Source organism: Aptenodytes forsteri, unplaced genomic scaffold (assembly GCF_000699145.1).
Source record: "Aptenodytes forsteri isolate BGI_AS27 unplaced genomic scaffold, ASM69914v1 Scaffold46, whole genome shotgun sequence".
In the NCBI taxonomy this organism is placed as follows: Eukaryota; Metazoa; Chordata; class Aves; order Sphenisciformes; family Spheniscidae; genus Aptenodytes; species Aptenodytes forsteri.
In genome coordinates this window covers 7186975-7206044 of record NW_008794774.1, presented here as the reverse complement: position 1 = coordinate 7206044, position 19070 = coordinate 7186975, and the positions used below count along the sequence as shown (strand labels likewise).

The 19070-nt window shown below is 38.6% G+C and overlaps 1 protein-coding gene across 1 annotated transcript in view; it reads left to right on the top strand.

Annotated features, from left to right (window-relative positions):
* MLLT3 (MLLT3, super elongation complex subunit) overlaps positions 1–10777 on the top strand; it is a 67071-nt gene extending 56294 nt beyond the window's left edge. The window contains exons 9-11 of the mRNA XM_009274313.2: positions 1326–1397; positions 2773–2844; positions 9981–10777. Of these exons, the coding sequence (XP_009272588.1) occupies positions 1326–1397; positions 2773–2844; positions 9981–10112 (276 nt within the window). The 3' untranslated portion in view covers positions 10113–10777. The remainder of the gene's footprint in view (positions 1–1325; positions 1398–2772; positions 2845–9980) is intronic.
* Positions 10778–19070: the final 8293 nt, after the last annotated feature.

The window sequence follows — 19070 nt, the reverse complement described above, 5'->3', positions numbered from 1 at the left end:
CCATGCCTAAAGGTTTTGTTTTTTTTTTTTTTTTTTTTTTCAAAACAAGACTTGTTCTTCCACTGGCCTACACAGCAGTAACCCCAGGGGGTGCTGAATTGAAGAACTGGGTTTTTTCTTTGGAAAAGTATGTTTTGCTTTCTGGCCATGCATCGCTCTTGGCTAAGTAAATCCTTAGGTAAGGTTAACTCAGGTCTGCAGTCACTTTCTATATATAGGGAAATAGCTGCCTGCCTGCTGTATTCTTGTGGTGCTGATCACCCTGGGGAGCAGATACGCAATTTTAGTCATTTATATCAAGGGAAGTAGAAATGAGAGGGAACTTACAGAAAGCTGTCAGTGAGGCTTCTTGCTAGACTGGAAGACTTCCTTTTACAGTCCTTATTTCCTTGTTTTATTTGCTGAGTTTTGTCCCGTGTTGTGACTGTCCAGTGTGGTTTTGGAGATAATCATGCTAGTGATGTTAGTCTTACAATGAAATGTGAAACAAAATCTCCCATCATCTGTGATCATTTATTTTCCTCTGATGTTTTTCAGAAGAACTGATCATATTCCAGGTTAGGAATAACATGGTGATTTATTTTTTTTTAACTCTACTTTTAGCTTCAAAAAATGTGTGTTGTGTGTGGAAAAAATTGGAAGAACAATCAACAGTTCTGTTTCCCCAAAATACTCTTCACTTTAGTCCTAAAATTTTCATATTAAGCATGGTGTTCTGCTGCTTGTTGACATGCTCTTCTTGACTGTGGTTCAATACTGGATGAAGCATTCTTGGTTTGTATATGTGGTAGTAAATGGCTTTGTATGGCATTGAAGGAAAGGTACCGTATAAGTGCAGGAGAAATTACCATCAAACACTTTTTTTTTCAGTTACAACTCATGCGGTCATTTCAAAGACTATGTTTCAAAATCTCTATTGTAGAAGAAAAGAGACAGCATTGGGGAAAAAAAGAACAGGAAAAATATACTGATCATGTGATATTTCAAAGGCACAAAATGATGCTGAGGTACTCTCCAGTATCTGCAGAATCAGACCTCTTATCCTACCAGCATGCAAAAGATACAAAAAAGTGTTGAGGAGGCTTTAAATTACATGAAATTAATTCTTTTAAGGATTAGTAATGTCAGTATCACCTTGTTCCAGCAACTCAGCATTTTCTGCTGTAAGCTGCTGCTTTTCTGAAATATATGAGTAGGTTGTATAGATTAAAGAATGAAAAGCTCCACATTTTATATTTCGTGTTATTAACTGATAGCAGAATTTTTCATATGTAGTTGTATCCAGTGATGCATTTAATTTTTACAGGATTTTCTTTCTTTTCTAGATTTTAGAAGTGAAAAGTCCAATAAAGCAAAACAAATCTGATAAACAAATAAAGAATGGGGATTGTGATAAGGTAAATGAGAATGAGGTAACAGTAAACTAGTCCAGAATGTGATATTAATGTATTTACTAAACACCAACCTTTGTTACAGAATGAAAATCTTAGTAATTAGTACATCTTTGCTCTGGGTTCCTTTAGGTGCAGATCTTTCATCTTTTTTTTCTGTAATTCTTTCTTCTTCTGTCCTGTTTTGAAAGTGTTTTCCTTCTCTTAAATCCATATGGTGATTTGGTAAATGTCATCAGTTGGGAATCTGCCATCTATTATTTATTTTATCTACTCTCCACCATGAGTTTGCATTGTGCTTCACAGATTAGGTGATAATTTTTGAAGAGGAGAATTCATAGCTTTATTCCTAGCCAATAAATCAATCAATTAAAAAAAAAAAAAAATCAATCTATTTTCCAGAATCCTTTCTGAGGGCTGTGCATTAGGAAGGGGCAGTGTGATTTAGCATGTTAACTAGAATGATATGAAGCAATAGTTACCATTTAACACTGAGAAGACAGTTTTGTTTAAAATCATGTCAGCTGGCCATAGGTAAGAGCTCTAAGTCCTTAGCTCTAAGAATGAACATAGCACAATTTCCCAGTGTGGACAAGTTCCTCTGAAGGTTCATATCTTAAAAGTATTAGTGTCAACTTTGTGATAACGTGAGGCAGGAGACCAAAGTTTCAGTATATGTTTCTAGATTTTCAGTGGCCTGATCCATACAGTTTTTGGTTTCTTTAGCTGGGTGCCGTATCTCTCTCTGCTTAAGAGAAAAAAAGGTTTCTGATGGCTCGGGCTAAAGGAGAAAGTTGATAATTGGGTGGAGAGGTGAGACATGTTTGACATCGCAGGAAGGAAGACAGTGGAATTTACCATTGGATTAATCTTGCTTGATCTTTCGCTCCTTAGATCTCCTTGTTGACACAGAAAATTAATTGTGTAGCTTTAGAGAAAAAGAGGGATTTGATTGTGAGCCTTTGGGTTTGGGTCTTATGTGGAAAGGTGGGAGATGTTTTTTAAACATGCTGTTTCGGCATCCCCAGTCTGTTTGACAGTTTTTGCCACAGTTGAGATACAGAGATTCTCTTCTACAGCAAAGGACCACCTGATTCCATGTTGATGGATGGAATCATCCATTCTCATGATGGATGAGAAAATCAGGACCACCTGATAGGATTTTCATTGGCATGAAGTATCTAAGAAAACCCACAAATACTTACATCTGGGTTGCATTAAGCTAGAGAAAGCCAGACTACTAAATAAGAAAATTTAGCTCAAAGAGGATTTAAAATAAAATTTCAATTTGTTTTGTTTTTGAAGACATCTGAAGTTTTTGAAATACATAGCTATGACTTAATTAACAAGTTTTTTATGGGGGGGGGGGATTTGTTTCTAGGCATATCTCGATGAACTAGTAGAGCTCCACAGAAGATTAATGACACTGAGAGAGAGACATGTACTGCAGCAGGTGAGGAGCACTCTCATGCAATATCACAGTGTGCTCATTGAAACTGTGAAGTCACATATATTTTTTCCCCTTCATCTAAAACTCTATGATCAGGTTTAATAGCCTTCAAGCCTGTATAATCCATATACAGCCCATTACCACTTTCAGTGAAGCTTAGGGAATTTTTACACATACTTTAAATTGTGTTGTCACACTGAATGACAAATTAAAAAAAAAGTGCCTATCTGAGCTAAATTTTTCACCAATTCATTTTTATGTTTCTCAACATACTGTACCAATAATTATGAAAAGAGGATGGGAGAATGGATATAGCTGTGCACCATGACTTGATAAAAATCTTGTTGCTTTTTCCTGAAAATGACTGGCTTTTTCTCAGAAACAATTAAAGATGTTTTCTATGGCAAACAGAAAACATGGAATTCAAAGCAAAACTCACTTTGGGCAAATGACAATATAGTAATTGGGTCTTCTGAAGTCATGGAAGGAGTAAAATATGAAAATGTGCAAACCAAGAAGGCTCCGAATTTATTGAAAGATTATCCAATAGTAAGAGCAAAGAATAGTATTCGTTGTTTTGGATGGCATTGTCAGGTACTATTGGATTACAAATTGTGAAGATTAAACAATAAGCACTGTTAACAAAGCAGATGTAATTGTAGCACAGATGGTTTTATTATGTTCAGTGCAATTATGTGCCAGTTGTGGACACGTTGTAAAGAGGGAAATTTTTGCCACTTCTAAATGATTGCAATCACTCATCAAATTTCTCAACACTTGGATAAGTTTTTTAAAAATATTTTGTAAGCCCCAGCATTAATCTGTTTATTAGTTCAGGCTCAATATTGTGAGTAAAGATGAGAAAACAATTGAGAGGTCAGTGGAAAGGAAGACCTTGGTTAAGGTTATTCTTAGTTAAAGAGGAATTCTGATAGTTTTGTCAGATTTCGTAAGTTACGATACACAGTGATGCATATTGGTCATCCTTCATATTTAATGTACTGTTGTTTCCCAAGTTCCCTTTTGTCTACAAAGGGAACTAAAGCACACTTTCAGAATGATGGCAGAGGCGAATTTTTATCTACATTGGGAAATTACTGTGCAGGAGGCTAAAAGGTAGGAACACCCTCTCCACTTTACATTATTCATTAATTCTTAAGGAGTTTGCATAAAAAGTTAATCTGAAAAAGCCACTGTATTCTAAATTCATGCCCTAGCTTTGCTTCCTGAGCGCTTACTTCCCCAGTTATCCAAGGCTTTTGAATGGTTTCACTTCTGCTAGACCTCTGTAGCCAGCATAACGCCGTTACCAGCTATCGGTACAGAACTGCACCACTGTCCTAGCCTGCACAGTCCGGCCATAAATCCAGCTTTCAGTGGAGCTGTATCGACTGCCTGCAGAGCATAGGGCTTAAGTGGCTTCATGTGAAATTGTTTTTCTGCAAAGCAAAGACAAAAACAAGCAAGAAACGTCGTTTCCCCATGAAGGTGGTCTAGCAGTGGAACAGAGTCCTGGAGAAACTGTGCTGTCTCCATCCTTGGAGCTTTTAGAATCCTGACTGGATAAGCTCGGAGCAGCCTGATCTGACCCCATGGTTGAGCCTGCTCTGGGCAGGGGCTGGGACTAGCAAAATCCCTTCCAATCGGAATCCTCCTGTCATCCTAAAAAATATTTTCCAAGCAAATAAGATGGTTCAAGTTGAATCCATAATCTTCTTTCTCATCTAGTAGCATTTAATTGTATTTGGTGGGCAAGAAATATTTACCTTTGTTAGAAAAATGATGGGATCGCCCACTAAAGCTTCTTCAGTCTGTTAGAGTACTGTTATAATCTGCTTCATGGTAAGTTACTAATACAAGGGAAAACTGTGTGAAAAGAGACATAACTAAGCTGGAAATTTAGAGTATCCTATTCTAAGTAAATGAAAAAGACAGTATATTCTTATGCATTTTAAACTAAAGATAGACTTTTTCTTTTCTCCTGGGTGTATTTATCAGATGAGAAAGCATTCATTCATTGACCTTCGCCTTGCAACTCATGTGAAGAGTACAATTTTAATACTGTAGTCCATGACTCCTCATAGCATAGTGTTTAATTAGTTATATTATAAAAGTTAGGTTGATGTAGAATTGGTGTTGCCTTGTTTACTGGGGAACTGTTCTTGCAGATTGTTTCCCTTCATTTGGAGTGTGTGCAGGCAGTCAATACAGCCCCAGTGAAAGCTGGATTTATGGTGGGACCGTGCAGGCTAGGACAGCGGTGCAGTTCTGTACTGATAGCTGGTAACTGCGTAATACTGGCCACAGAGGTCTGCCAGAATTCAATGGAAGGGCCAAGTTACTTAGCAGTTGTCTGTTAGCCAGTCTGCACTAGCAAATGGTCTATGCTGTTACAAAACAAATAATGCAGCTTAGTTTTAAAGCCTTTAATCCCTTAATATTCTGCAATTCATTAGTTCATATGATTTTATCAGTTTACAGAAATATGTTCACAATATTGAAAGGATAACTTGCAGAGAATCAGTGCTTCTCTGCATTACAAATAAACTGTCATCCCATCTTAAATGTACTTACTGCTTTGCAGCTATGTAATTAATGTAAAATACTTCCGGTGAGCGCAGAAATAAAGAGTACAGAGCTGAGAAAGTTTTTAGGAATGAATGTGAAACTTCTAGACCAAGAAATACGAGTATATAGAGACTATAGGAAGTACAAAGGCCAGGAGAGCAAGGGATAAAACTGCAGAAAGGGATGGTGGTTACTGCATGAGAAGAGGAATTGAGTGCAAAAATATGCAACAGAAAACTGTAAATAGCTGCAAGAGTTTTAAAGGCGATGGGGCTGTTGAAGTGGAATGGTGGTGGAGTTCTGTGTTCCTGAGTGGTGATTGTTATCTCTTTAGTTTATGTCAGGGCAGGTAATAATCTGTTGTACATGTCAAAGTCTGCTACCCACAGACTTTTAGGGAATTTTTAGAGAAGGGACTTGCAAGAGAAGAATGAAGGCATTGATCATTCAAAAGCGCTGTCTTTTGAAACTTATGCTGAGGGATGTGAAAAGGAGAAGACAGGTTTTTGCAATCTCAGTTGTTTGCTGTCATGCCTATGGACTTGCTAACAGGAATGCAGCCGAGTTGGAAATGAGAAGAATGTATCTGTTTGAGAATGTGGCTCTTTCCCAAGAGAGGCATTTCTCTTTGAGACACTTTGTTAATGGAAGCTGAAATAAATCTGCAAAAAAGAGGGAGGAGGCAGGAGAGATGTGATACTGAACTGCAAGTGCCTGGATATGTAGCTATGTAATCCTGATGTAAAATGATACTTACATAAGAATTGCGCAAGAGGGAGAAGGCAGGTGATAAAGAACATTTGACCAAGAAATTAGTCCTGTGAGAATCACCTGCACAATTTTTATGTGAATATTGGACAATGGCTAGACAGAAATTGGCCTGAAATTATATTTTAAAAAGAAATCTCTTTCCCACCTCTTTCACTGTAAAGAAAGGGTTTGGGATTTACAGTCATGAGGCTGCTTTTTTTTTTTCTTTTTAACTCTCTGATTTCCAGTGAAATAGAAGGGATAATGGAGTCTGCAATCAGATGCTAATGCTGCATATCCCACATATTCAAATTTGGCTGGCTAAAGCTGGGTTCCTAACTCTGCATTTTCAGTGCAGATGATGTTGATCTTGATGACCCCATGAAAGGCAACAAGATTTCTGGTAAGACTGCCTCTTACTTTGAGGCATCAGAATCCCCTTAAAGCCAGTGCACTAGGCAGCACAGGCATAAGGAAGAAATTGAGAGTATGCAGCATTGCTGAAAATTACATTGCTCATGTCCACAAGGTGCTTAACTTCAGATGGCAACTATCTTCTGAAAATTTTCTGCAAGGGGCAGCTTGCAGGTCTAGAAACTATCAAATGGCCTAAAACCCTCCATAAATTGAAAAATGACTGTCATTACTTGCACTTTGGCTTCTTTAAACACACACACACACTCATTTGCTTGTTTAAAGGCAGATAAATAGTTGTACTATGATGAATAATGATGAAACTGAGCTGGAGAGACATTATATAAACAGAGATGTAAATTACAGCAGAAAAGCAAAGCTTACTATAGCAGGAACAAATGGGATATTTTTGTTCTTTGCAGCCTGAGCTCTTGGAATAAAACATTTTAATGCTGTGTTTTTAATATTATAACTGTCAGACTTCCTGGCAACTAATCTCAACCTTTTATTCTTTTTCAACTATTTCTGAATAGCATAAGGATGTGTATGCTAATACTATAAGTCATTAATTCCTCATTGACTGGCATACAGGCAGGTGTTTTTCATTGAGCTGTCTGCATTTATCTTGCTACATTTTTGTATATCCATTTAAACTTTTGGGGTTCATTTTAGTCTGATTTACCAGGTGCCCTGACATAGTGGCTATATTTCTTGGGGGTGGATGATGGATATGTTTAAAATGTTTATATTTCCCTTGGCCTAGAGCTTAAAAGCCCAAAGCAGAACCTGATCAATAAAAGTGCTTATCAATTTTTAAAAATAACAGTGCGGTTTAAAAATAGATATGTTAACACTTTCATGTAATCTTTGTTTCTAAAATCACATATACTGCTGTGGGAGTTATAAGGGGTGGTATTCTTCCACCATAACACAAGGAAGCGTTAGAATTGTTCAGCGTAGCTACATCTTCATGGCCTCGGCTTCTGTAAACTTCATGTGCAGCCATTTATTTATCATACAATGGATATTCAGAGACCAAACCTGAGATTAGATTCCTAACTTTACAAAAGGAGGCTGGATTGACTCTTTAGCTTCTCTCTTAGATGAGCCTCAAGAAAGTGCCAAAAATGAGAATGACAAATAACACACATCAAAGTTTCCTTTCTGGTAACAATCAGTTTTGTCCCATTTGATTTTTTTGTTCACTCATGTTAATTGCAGAACAGTAGGAGATGGAAAAGTGTTACAACAATCTATGAATCAACAAGTGGACAAATGAAATTGGCAATTTTAGATTAAAAATTCCCATATGGAAAAAAATTAAAGCCAAGAGGCACAGATTTAAATGAAGTGTTAATAAGAGCAGGATTGTTCCGAAGTAATTTTGGAATTTTGGACAGCTGCAAACCAAATTAAACAGATTTTACTTTTATTTTTTTCCAACCTGGAAAATGGGAGGTGATTGGAAAGGGAGATTTTTACTGTAGCAGGCATTTCCCTCTTACTATTTTATCTTGTTTCCATTCTGTTTAATCCACCCTGGGCTGTGTCATTCCATGCCTGACAATACACATGAAGTTATTTCATTTATCATCAACATAGTCTTTTCTTCTGCGGTCTGAGGAGAAAAAATATCTGTTTATATAATGAAACGGGGAGTGGAAAATTACAAGAGAGTTAGTTTAAGTTCATTGTTCTTTTTCAAGTTGGTGTATTCCTACCAGATTTGTCATCTTAAGGTATGCCCTGTAAGTCATGTGTGCATACATCTGTATCTCCTCCAGCTGTGGAAAAGGAATTACAGTCAGAGTAATAAAGCTCAAACAAGCAAGGAATATCTAGCAGCAGTGTTTCAGTGGAGGTATTTGTGGAAGCCCTAGAACTGTATGGATGCAAACAAGACATTGAGCCCAGCCTGAGTGCTGCAGAAGGGATGGTTGGAAAGACTGAGCAGAAGAGCGATGTTCTGTCAGTCCATGACACTACCCAGAGACCCGGTTTGGGGTGGGGTGCCTTTCTGTGTGCTCACTTCATAGCCATAGTGTGTTGGCACTGTGTTAGCCCTATCTGACAAATAATGCTTTGGCTTTCCAAGATGCTGAATGGGTTTTATAGGTAGGTGCACGTCCTAGAACTTAACATATCTGGAGTTACTTGTTACAGCAATTCAGTGTTGAGTATGACCACTCTTTAAAAATGTAGACTACAATTCAAAGACTAAAAATGTCAAAACTGCAGAAAGGCACAAGTTAGGTAAGTACTGTTCATTTCACAGAATCATAGAATGGTTGAGGTTGGAAGGGACCTCGGGGGGTCATCTGGTCCAACCCCCCCCTGCTCAAGCAGGGACGTGCAGAGCTGGTTGCCCAGGACCATGTCCAGATGGCTTTTGAATATCTCCAAGAATGGAGACCCCACAACCTCCGTGGGCAACCTGTGCCAGTGCTCAGTCACCCTCACAGTGAAAAAGTGTTTCCTGATGTTCAGAGGGAACCTCCTGTTTGTGCCCATTGCCTCTTGTCTTGTCACTGGGCACCACTGAAAAAAGCCTGGCTCCGTCTTCTTTACACCCTCCCTTCAGGTATTTGTACACCTTGATAAGATCCGCCCTGAGCCTTCTCTTCTCCAGGCTGAAGAGTCACAGCTGTCTCAGCCTTTCCTCATAGGAGAGATGTTTTAGTCCCTATTCTTCTCAAGAACTCCTAACAGCTCTTCTGTTTCCTGTTTGAATGAAAGCTGTGATTATAGATTAAATAGTCACCAGAAGAAGTGATCTTATGCCATTGGTCTTTCATGGTTGATTTGGTTTAAAAAATTGAATTTAGTCTGTTACTCAAGAAATAACTGCTAATATGTGAACTAACAGTTGATGTGGGAGCTCTTGAATACATTTTTTATTTGATATGGACTAGATTCTATAAGGATTTATTTCTTTCCCTTGCTTGCAGAAAGGCTTATGCCAATTATTTTCTAAAGTAACCTGCTTAGCAGCTATGCACACAGTAAATATTCCAGACAGAGATCTACCTGGGATTTTTTTTATTTGTTTGGGCTTGGGGGGGAGAGGGGGGGTGTGCTCTTTCTTTTTTTTTTTTTTTTAAAAGACCGACTTAGAAAATATGCAAATTTTCTTTTAACATTTGAAAAATATATTCTCAATGGTAATGTTTGCTGGAACAGCAGATGGGTAGGCTGGCATTATGGTTGATGATGATCTAAAAAAAAAAACCACGAGGTACTGTAGTCTGGACCATAGTTCGTGTCAGGAAGTAATGGTTTAACATGCAAGTATTGGGGCAATTGGGCTTGTTTTATGCCTTTCATATGATACTTGGTGGCATGTTAATACATAAAATGGGTATGTAAAACTGCTGAAATTTTCAACTGCATCTTTTCTTTCCTTTCAGATAGTAAATCTTATAGAAGAAACTGGACACTTTCATATCACAAATACAACCTTTGACTTTGATCTTTGCTCACTGGACAAAACCACAGTCCGTAAACTACAGAGTTATCTGGAAACATCTGGAACCTCCTGAGGATTCAGCATCTGGCTGCATCAAAACCTGTTCTTTAAATGAAACATTCAGAATGATGCAATCACAATGGGGGGAAAAACCAAAACAACCCTCTTCAGCTTTATTTTCCCTTAAAGCCAGTCATCATCTCTTGATAAGGGAGAGGAAAAGTGACAAGACTCAGAGGACCGCTCTTCTCAAGAAGAAAATGCTCTGGAAGAGTTTGCCTGGGTAGCCTTGAAAAACAAACACACAAAAACAAACAAAAATACTTGGTCTTAATGAATGTGTCCGGTATCATGTATCTCTCTCTGTGGTGTTCCAGTCCACAAGATGAATGCATGTTCAACACACTGCCTTATTACGTAACTGATCTATTTATTACTGCATACATGTATTCTGAAGTCAATGGGTCATTGAATGACACTGCCAGATGTTGCAAGTAGTGGCGTCCCATATGTGCTCTTTCGATGCAGTACTACCACAAGCCTAGTAACCTTACTCATGTTAAAATGCCACTTCTTGCTATCTTTCTCTAGTCACTTAAAACACTACAGTCTTGTTTCCACTTCTGCAGTTCCAGTAAACAAGATACAAATTTGGGGACCAAACAGTGGTCCCTTTTTGTTTCCTGTCTGCCACACTGGGTTGGACCACACCAGGTTGGACCGCAGGTCCTTGGCTCTATCCATTTATTGATCTTGGTACAAAATGCACCAAATAGGATCATATATGACTTGCTGTCTAACCTTAGTGAATAAACCTGTAGGACTTTTAACAAAAAATGTTATGTATACTATCCTGAATCCAGCGTCTTTTGCAGTCTACATTTTTGTGTCTGTTTTAATGTTATAAAATTAAATATATATGAGCAAAGGTGTTCTGCAGGATCATCATAAAAGAAGAAATACTGGTCCTGTCTTCTAAGGAAATGTTGTAGAAAATTCTTAATTTGGAGCTATTTATTACTATGAGTGTCAACACTCCTCTGCTGCAAGTGTGTGACTCACTTTTACCATAAAACTATTTGCATAACATTTTTGTTTGTTCATATAGTATAAGGTCTGCTTAGTTTGTTTTGGGGTTTTGGTTCTGGTCTTGTTGGGTTTTTTACAACTGCTAAATTAAAACCCTTTATTTGAAAAGAAAAAAATACGTTTTTTATACAGTTTCATGTTAGAATAAATACATATATGATATATCGTGTATATATGTGTGTGTATACACATATACACACACCTGTGTATATATACACACAAACATGCATATATGCTCTTTACACTTTCCAGATTTTGGTATCTGTTTAATAACCTGCTTGTGTTTCCAGAAGGATTTATTGTCTATAAAAATGAGTATTCTTTCATACCTTCTGTTATTCCTTAAAATCAGGATCATTGTTTATACATGGTCAAATGAGAGGATGTGTACTCAGTTTCACATCAAAGCTCCGTGCTCTCATATTGCTGATGGTTTCTTGATTAAATCACCACTTTTCTATTAGAAGTTCAAATCCCACAATGAAGAGAGAAAAGAATTTAAAAAAATATACTTCTGGATGCAAAGGTTTATTCAGGTTTACCAGCCTTAAAAAATGTATCTTGTTTCTGGACAGGCCAGTATGTCATGTGTATGCTTATATGCTACATGTAGTCTGTATGTGTAGAACTGAACAGTAGTATCTGTATGACTTACTGTTTCATGTGCACAGTTTGTGCAGCACTGTAAAACTAAATTCCTATTGGGGTTATTTCTTATCCAGATGGTAAATCTTAATACTGTTTCTTTAAGTCCAAAGAAAATTTTACACTTTACTCTTTTTGAGAGGGCGGGATATGGATTGGGTTGGGGGGCTTTTTTCTTATTTAAAATGTTGTTTGACCACACTCTGCAGGAAGTCCTTCTCCGGCTTCCCAAGAATAAGTGTACTTTTTCAGTAATGTTATGACTCTCATTGATGATTGGCATGAAGCATACTTGAAGCGTTATGTTGTTCTTTTAAGTCCATGTCTTAATGTGCAATTGGGGGAGGGTAAGGAGTGGAGTATAATTTTAAAGTTACTTTTGACATAAGGCAGGTGATGGTGGGGAGGGGGAAGAGGTGCATGTGAAGGGGATAAACTCCAATTTTTATTGATTATTTTATATGAAAATGTTTGGAAATCTAAAAGCAACTTTAAAAATGTTTGGTCTACTAGTGTGTGTTCAACTTCCTATCTTTTAGTTATACCAGATACATATGGAATTTTGTCCATTTTGACTTTTCTAACTAAGTTTTGTGGTAAAAATTAATTGAGTTTCAGGAGGGGAGGAATCCCATAATACTTCTGGTATGACTATTGCACTGTTTTGTTAGAAATAGTGAAATGAATAATTTTACCCTTAAAATACCAGATAAGCTTTATTATACACTGAGAACAAGGGTGGAAGAAAACAGCAAATAGGAGAATAGGCATAAAAGCGAGATGACAGCAATTACAGTATCAAGTTAGTGCTGAATTTCATGCAAACTGTGGATCATCCTTAAACTCTTAAATTTTCTAATTCAATGGGAGAGGGAAGAAAATAGACTGCAGTTGTCTGTGTGTGTTGGCTTTTTCACAAAATTTTGATAGAATAAGAGTTGCTAAGTGTTGATCTAAATTTAAAAAAACAGCTATTTTCATCTAATTTTGTATGCAGAAACAAAATAAATCCTTGTTCACTTAATTTCAGACATTCATATTTCTCTTAAAGAAAAAATAGTAAGATAGCCTTCCAAGTCTTTAACATATAAGAGCATTGATCTTTGGGATGGGTTAAGTGTTTTGGCAATAAATGTTTTGGAGTTTTACTTAACATCAAGCTGTTGAAAACAAAGTTATACGTGAGAATTTGGATTAACTCATTGGGGTGACCAGACAGAGGTTAGCAGTAAGTTGCAATATGTAAAAAATCATTTTCAACATAGGTGAGTCACTGTTACTAGAACAGTAGTTGTATCCAATAATAAGGACAGTTTTCATCTCGCCGCTAACTTTTCACCTTAGAAAGTGGATGTCCAACTGGGTAGACAAGTTTTAACATCTTTTTAGAAGTTTGAATCCACTGAGAGGCTTTACAAAAATTACAATATCATCTAGATTTGAAGGCCATCTTAGTCCATGCTAAAGAGAAAGAGCAAGAAAGGAGAAAGGGGCATACACTGAAGTGAGGAGAGTCTTCCAAGGTAAAACAAAACCCATACTCAGTCTTCAGCATTTGGATCATAAGAAATAGTTGATCATTTCTCTCTCTCTTCTTTTCATTGGTTGGGTGTTTTTAGGTTAAGTCTATACTTTCAATTTCAGAAGCAGAGTACACACAGTACAGTGCGTCTGGAAAGCCCACTATATTTCTATTAAAGTTTCTTTTAGTCTGGGGGAAGGAAATTACAAGTTCTTGGGTTTTGCCTGACCCATTGTCCTTCTTTCCCATTCTCACAGTGAAATAAAGTATGTTCACAATCTGGTTTGGGTCTTTACCTGGTAAGTATAATTTGTTTTCTTAGAAGCTATTCCGGTGTTTTGGGGTCTTTTGAATGACCCGTTGATTTCAAGCCCCATTATTTAATTTGCCAAATTAATGGGAAAGCTGTAGAACGGTCCGAAGAGAAAACTGCCCTGTTCAGTTGTTGTATGCATTATCTTACTCCAGACACTGCTCTGATGGTCGAATGTTTGATTTGCTTCATGCTGTCTTTGTTCATACACATCATATCCCATCCTTTACCACTTGCTGTTTAATGGCAAACTGTATTTTTTAGCAAACTCTTGTTTCAGTCTATAGGACTTGTTATTTTTGTGTTTGCTCATTGGTCCATTGACTTGCACAGTTTGCTGTAGTGCGATGCACTGAAATTGAGACTTCTGGTGAAAATTTTGTCGCACTTTCAGCCATAGCAGGAGCTAGCAGGAACAGTGAAAATAAGCAGTGCAAAATGTGTTTTTATAAGCCTCAATAGTTTTCTTAATTGTTAAGCAGTATATGGTAGAATGTAGTGTAGACCAGGAAGCTATTCTGTATACTGTACCAAGAAGCTTTACTGTTGGGCATAAAAAGCTTACAAACAGATGATGGGGACTAAAACTCATATATCTGCAGTGCTTTTGTGTCTGCTTGGAAGTTAATCAGTGCATTAACACAGCTAAACCAATGACATTTACAAGGCTGGCTCTGTGTCTGAGCGAGCAGATAAATTAACATCAAAGCACAATCACATAAGGGCCTTGCATTTACTTGAGCAGCAAGAAATGCCACTGCGACTAGACAGGAAGGAGAAGTAGTACCATAGTGAGAACAATACCCTTCAGGGGGCGGGGGGGCCTGGGGAAAAAAAAGGAAAAAAAAAAAAAAATCCCTTAGTAGCTGGATGCGGTTCCTTATGTTAAGATAGAGAATACAGTTTGCTGGTCAGCGGTTCTGTCTGCTGTAAGATGACAGGGTGACAGCTTGCAGAGTGGCAGCTTCTTTGGTTCACTGCTGTAATAATTGTGTTGTTGCTGACCTGATGAGAGAGAGATGTATTGCAGCCTCATACAAAAATCTAAGCTGTCTTATGGTTTGAGATGCTAATGTCTGTTTAATATTTGTTTGAATATTGCATCTTATTTATATTCTATGTTTTACCTCAGCCAGATTGACTCTACTGCAAAGTGATAATCTTGCATTTTTCATTTTTCATTCACTTTTAATTTTTCCAGTCTGGAAATTTCAGCAAAGTCAAATGTAGGTCTGTGAATACAGCAGAAAATGTATTTTCATCATCATTCAGTATAATTTTGACTGGAAGTAACCCCTTCCTGAATGTTACATCAAAAGGGTCATGCATTTTCCTATGTTCCTTCAGAGAACTGATGCTATAAAGTTTACGAATAGAATTTCCATTCGTAAACTTTACCCTTCTCATCACAGTGAGGAATAAACGGTTACCTTTTATCATTGCTCACAGGGAGACAGAATTCAAGGTCTGGGTCCTGGTTAGGAAATAGTAGGTTTGTGAAGCTGTCAGTTACATCTTTTTAGTAAGACCTAGAAATAAAGCCTATCTCTTTAGGGGAGGAAAAGAAGGGGAGGAAAAATCCACTAAAAATATTTTCAGTCTGATAATGGTGGGGTTTTTTGAACAGGTATATTTCCCTTTCAAATCCTTAAGCATCTGACAGCCACTAGAGAGACTACATACAAACCATTAAGGAATCAAACGTGTTGAAAAGATAAATGAAATAAGTTGTATTAAAAGCCTGGCTGCGCAAGTAATAAGGTCGTAATGCTGATACTGCTTTCAGTGCAGTGCAGACATTCCTAGCACATGTGGTTTGTGTATCCACATCTGAGTGGGTGGTCTAGAAAACAGTGCAAAATGCCGCAGGAGGGCTTAGTTTTTGAGCAGTGCAGAGGAGACATTCAGGATAGGCTCAGCCAGCACCATCCAGGCTATCCAAGGTAAAGCAGTTTTCTTTCAATTTTCATGAGCAGCTAAGTTTTCACTTTGCCTATTAGTCTAAATATTTGAATTCTTTTTTGCAACTCTATTAGTCCCCACTCAAAAGTTTCATGCTTGCTAGGGACTTGGTTAGGTTTGTGGTGGTTGTTACTTTCTTTGGGCAGGGCATGAGAAGATAGAAGTGGAACGTGGTAGTGACTTCTTTTTTAGTATTATTTTGTACTTCTCTCCAACAAATATAAGCCTCTGAAATGTTTTCCCTCAAAAATTCTCTTATGTGTGGGAAGGAGTTAATGCTGCTTTCATTAGTGTCACTTTTTGTTAGCACAGTGTATATCATAAGAGGACAAATTAAGATAAAACTTCTGTGAAAGTGTACACATCTAAGGTTAGGATGTGGCTTGATGGAGCACTTGATGATCTGTTGGACCACTGCAAGCAGGGCAGCCTAGCAATGTTGTTGTTATAGAAATGTGTGAACAAGACTATCTCAGCCTGTGTAGCAAGTGAAGTAAGTATACTCAATCAGTTTTTGACTGTCTCTTGCCTAAGCTCCCTCAGACATCTGCACACCACCTATGTAAAAAATGAATTATTATGAGTGTCTGCTGGAATTTTTCTGTGCTGAACAGCCCTTTCTCTTTGCATTATCACAGGTGTTGGGAGTGCGTGGCTAGAATAGGCACTTGCTACTCTCTGGCAACTATGGAACAGAATTCTGCAGTGCCTTGCTTTAAGTTGAATTATGTTCAGGATTCATCATGATGTTCGTTGCTTAGATTAATTTTCTTTATCCTTTACTCTTTTGCAGTTACAGATTTTTTTTTTTGAGAGAGAGTTGTTCTCTCTCCATCTTCCTTGTTCACATTCTTTAAATACTTAACAATAAAACATCAGGACTCAAGCTCTTCCCTTGACAATGTGATGCATTAGACATCTGCTGAACCTTTGATGTCCTAAATTAACACTGGATCTACAGTTTCTTCTTCAAAAGAAGTTGAAGCAAGGAAAGCAAGATTGATTCTGTTTCACAAAATTGTTGAGGTTGGAAGGGACCTCGAGAGGTCATCTGGTCTAACCCCATGGTTTCTCCATGCAAGTCCCATTGGGCTTTTGCCAGAACCTTTAGGAAGCTCTTGGTATTGGGCCTTTCTCGTGCACTGAGTGTCCAAGTAAACTAAATGTTGCTTTGAGCATCCAGGCACACTCTTATAAACCTTATGTCACTGTTCCTTTAAGAACAGGCTTTTTTTCTTCCTTGATAAGGAGTTTTTCTCCAAGGACCAAAGCTGGTACAGATCTCCCTCTACTAACAGTAAATAGAAATCATTTTAAAGGAGCCTTTTCAACAATTTAGATATACTGCCTTACAGTCCAAAAGCACTTGGTTGGCTGTGGATTTTATACTAATGATAATGTTTCTTCTTATATAATTACTAATGCACATACTATATCATAGAATCATAGATTGGTTTGGGTTGGAAGGGACCTCTAAAGATTACCTAGTCCAACCCCCCTGCAATGGGCAGGGACACCTTCCACTAGACAAGATTGCTCAAAGCCCCGTCCAGCCTGGCCTTGAACACTTCCAGGGATGGGACATCCACAACTCTGGGCAACATGTTCCAGTGCCCCACCACCCTCATAGTAAAAAAAAAAAAAAATTCTTATGTCCAATCTAAAACTACCCTCTTTCAGTTCAAAACCGTTGCCCCTTGTCCTATCACTACAGGCCCTGGCAAAAAGTCTTTCTCTGTCTTTTATATAAGCCCCTTTTATCTATTGAAAGGCTACAATAAGGTCTCCCATGGAGCCTTGTTTCTCCAGGATAAACAACCCCAACTCTCAGCCTTTCTTCGCAGGAGAAGTGTTCCAGCCCTCTGACCGTTTTCACGGCCCTCCCCTGGACCTGCTCTAACAGGTCCATGTCTGTCTTGTACTGGGGACCCCAGAGCTGGATGCAGTACTCCAGGTGGGGTTTCACAAGAGCAGAGTAGAGGGGGAGAATCCCTCCCTTGACCTGCTGGCCATGCTGCTTCTTATGTAGCCCAGGATATGGTTGGTTTTCTGGGCTGCAAGTGCACATTGCCGGCTCATGTCCAGCTTTTTGTCTACCAGTATCCCCAAGTCCTATTCCAAAAGACTGCTCTCAATCAATGAACCCCCCAGCCTGTATTGATATTGGGGATTGCCCCGACCCAGGTGTAGGACCTTGCACTTGGCCTTGTTGTACCTCATGCGGCTCACATGGGCCCACTCCTCAAGCCTGTCAAGGTCCCTCTGGATGGCATCCCTTCCCTCAAGTGAACCTACTGCACCACTCAGCTTGGTGTCATCTGCAAACCTGATGAGGGTGCACTCAATCCCACTATGTAGATATTAAATAGTATTGGTCCCGGTACGGACCCTTGAGGTACACCATTTGTTACTGGTTTCCACTTGGACATGGAGCCACTGACTGTTACTATTTAGATGTGGCCCTCCAGCCAATTCTTTATCCATTTAACAGTCCATCCATCAAACCCATATATTTCCAATTTGGCGGCAAGAATGTTGTGAGGGACTGTATCAAAGGCCTTACAGAAGTCTAGGTAAATGACATCCGTAGCTCTTCCCTTGTCCACTGATGCAGCCACTCCATTGTAGAGGGCCATTAGGTCAGTCAGGCATCATTTGCCCTTGGTGAAGCCATGTTGGTTGTCTCTAATCACTTCCCAGTCTTCCGTATGCATTGACATATCTTCCAGGAGGATCTCTTCCATGATCTGATCAGGCACAGAGGTGATGCTGATTGGTCGTTGGTTCTCATGGTCCACCTTTTTACCCTTTTTAAAAATAGGTGTGATGTTTCCCTTTTTCTAGTCACTAGGGACTTGGCCTGACTGCCATGAACTTTCAAATATGGTGGAGAGTGGCTGTGGCTTGGCAAATACATCAGTCAATTCCCTCCAGAACCTGGGTTACATGTCATTGGGTCCCATGGACTTACGTATGTTCTGGTTTCTCAGTTAGTCTTGAACCTGATCTTTACTTACAATGGGAGGGACTTCATTCCCCCAGTCCCTGCCTTGAGGTTCAGAGGCTTGAGATGTGGGAAGAGAGATTACCATTGAAAACTGAGGCAAAAAAATTGTTGAATACCTCAGCCTTCTCAGATGTCACTAGTTCTGTATTATCTATGAGGGGTGGGTGGGTACATTTTCTTTCATCTTCCTTTTCTGGCCAACGTACCTGCAGAAGCCCTTATTATTCTTTACATGCCTTGCCAAATTCAGCTCCAACTGTACCTTAGCTTTCCTGATCCCATCCCTACACATCCAGGCAGCATCCCTATATTCTTCCTAGGATATATGTCCCTGGTTCCACTGCATGTGCATTTTCTTCTCAGACTTTAGTTTGACTAGGAGGTCCTTACTCAGCCATGCTAGTCTCCTGCCTTTCTTTCCTGATTTCTTACACATGAGAACTGAGAGCTTTTGCACTCTAAGAAAAATGTCCTTAAAGAGCTGCCAGTTCTG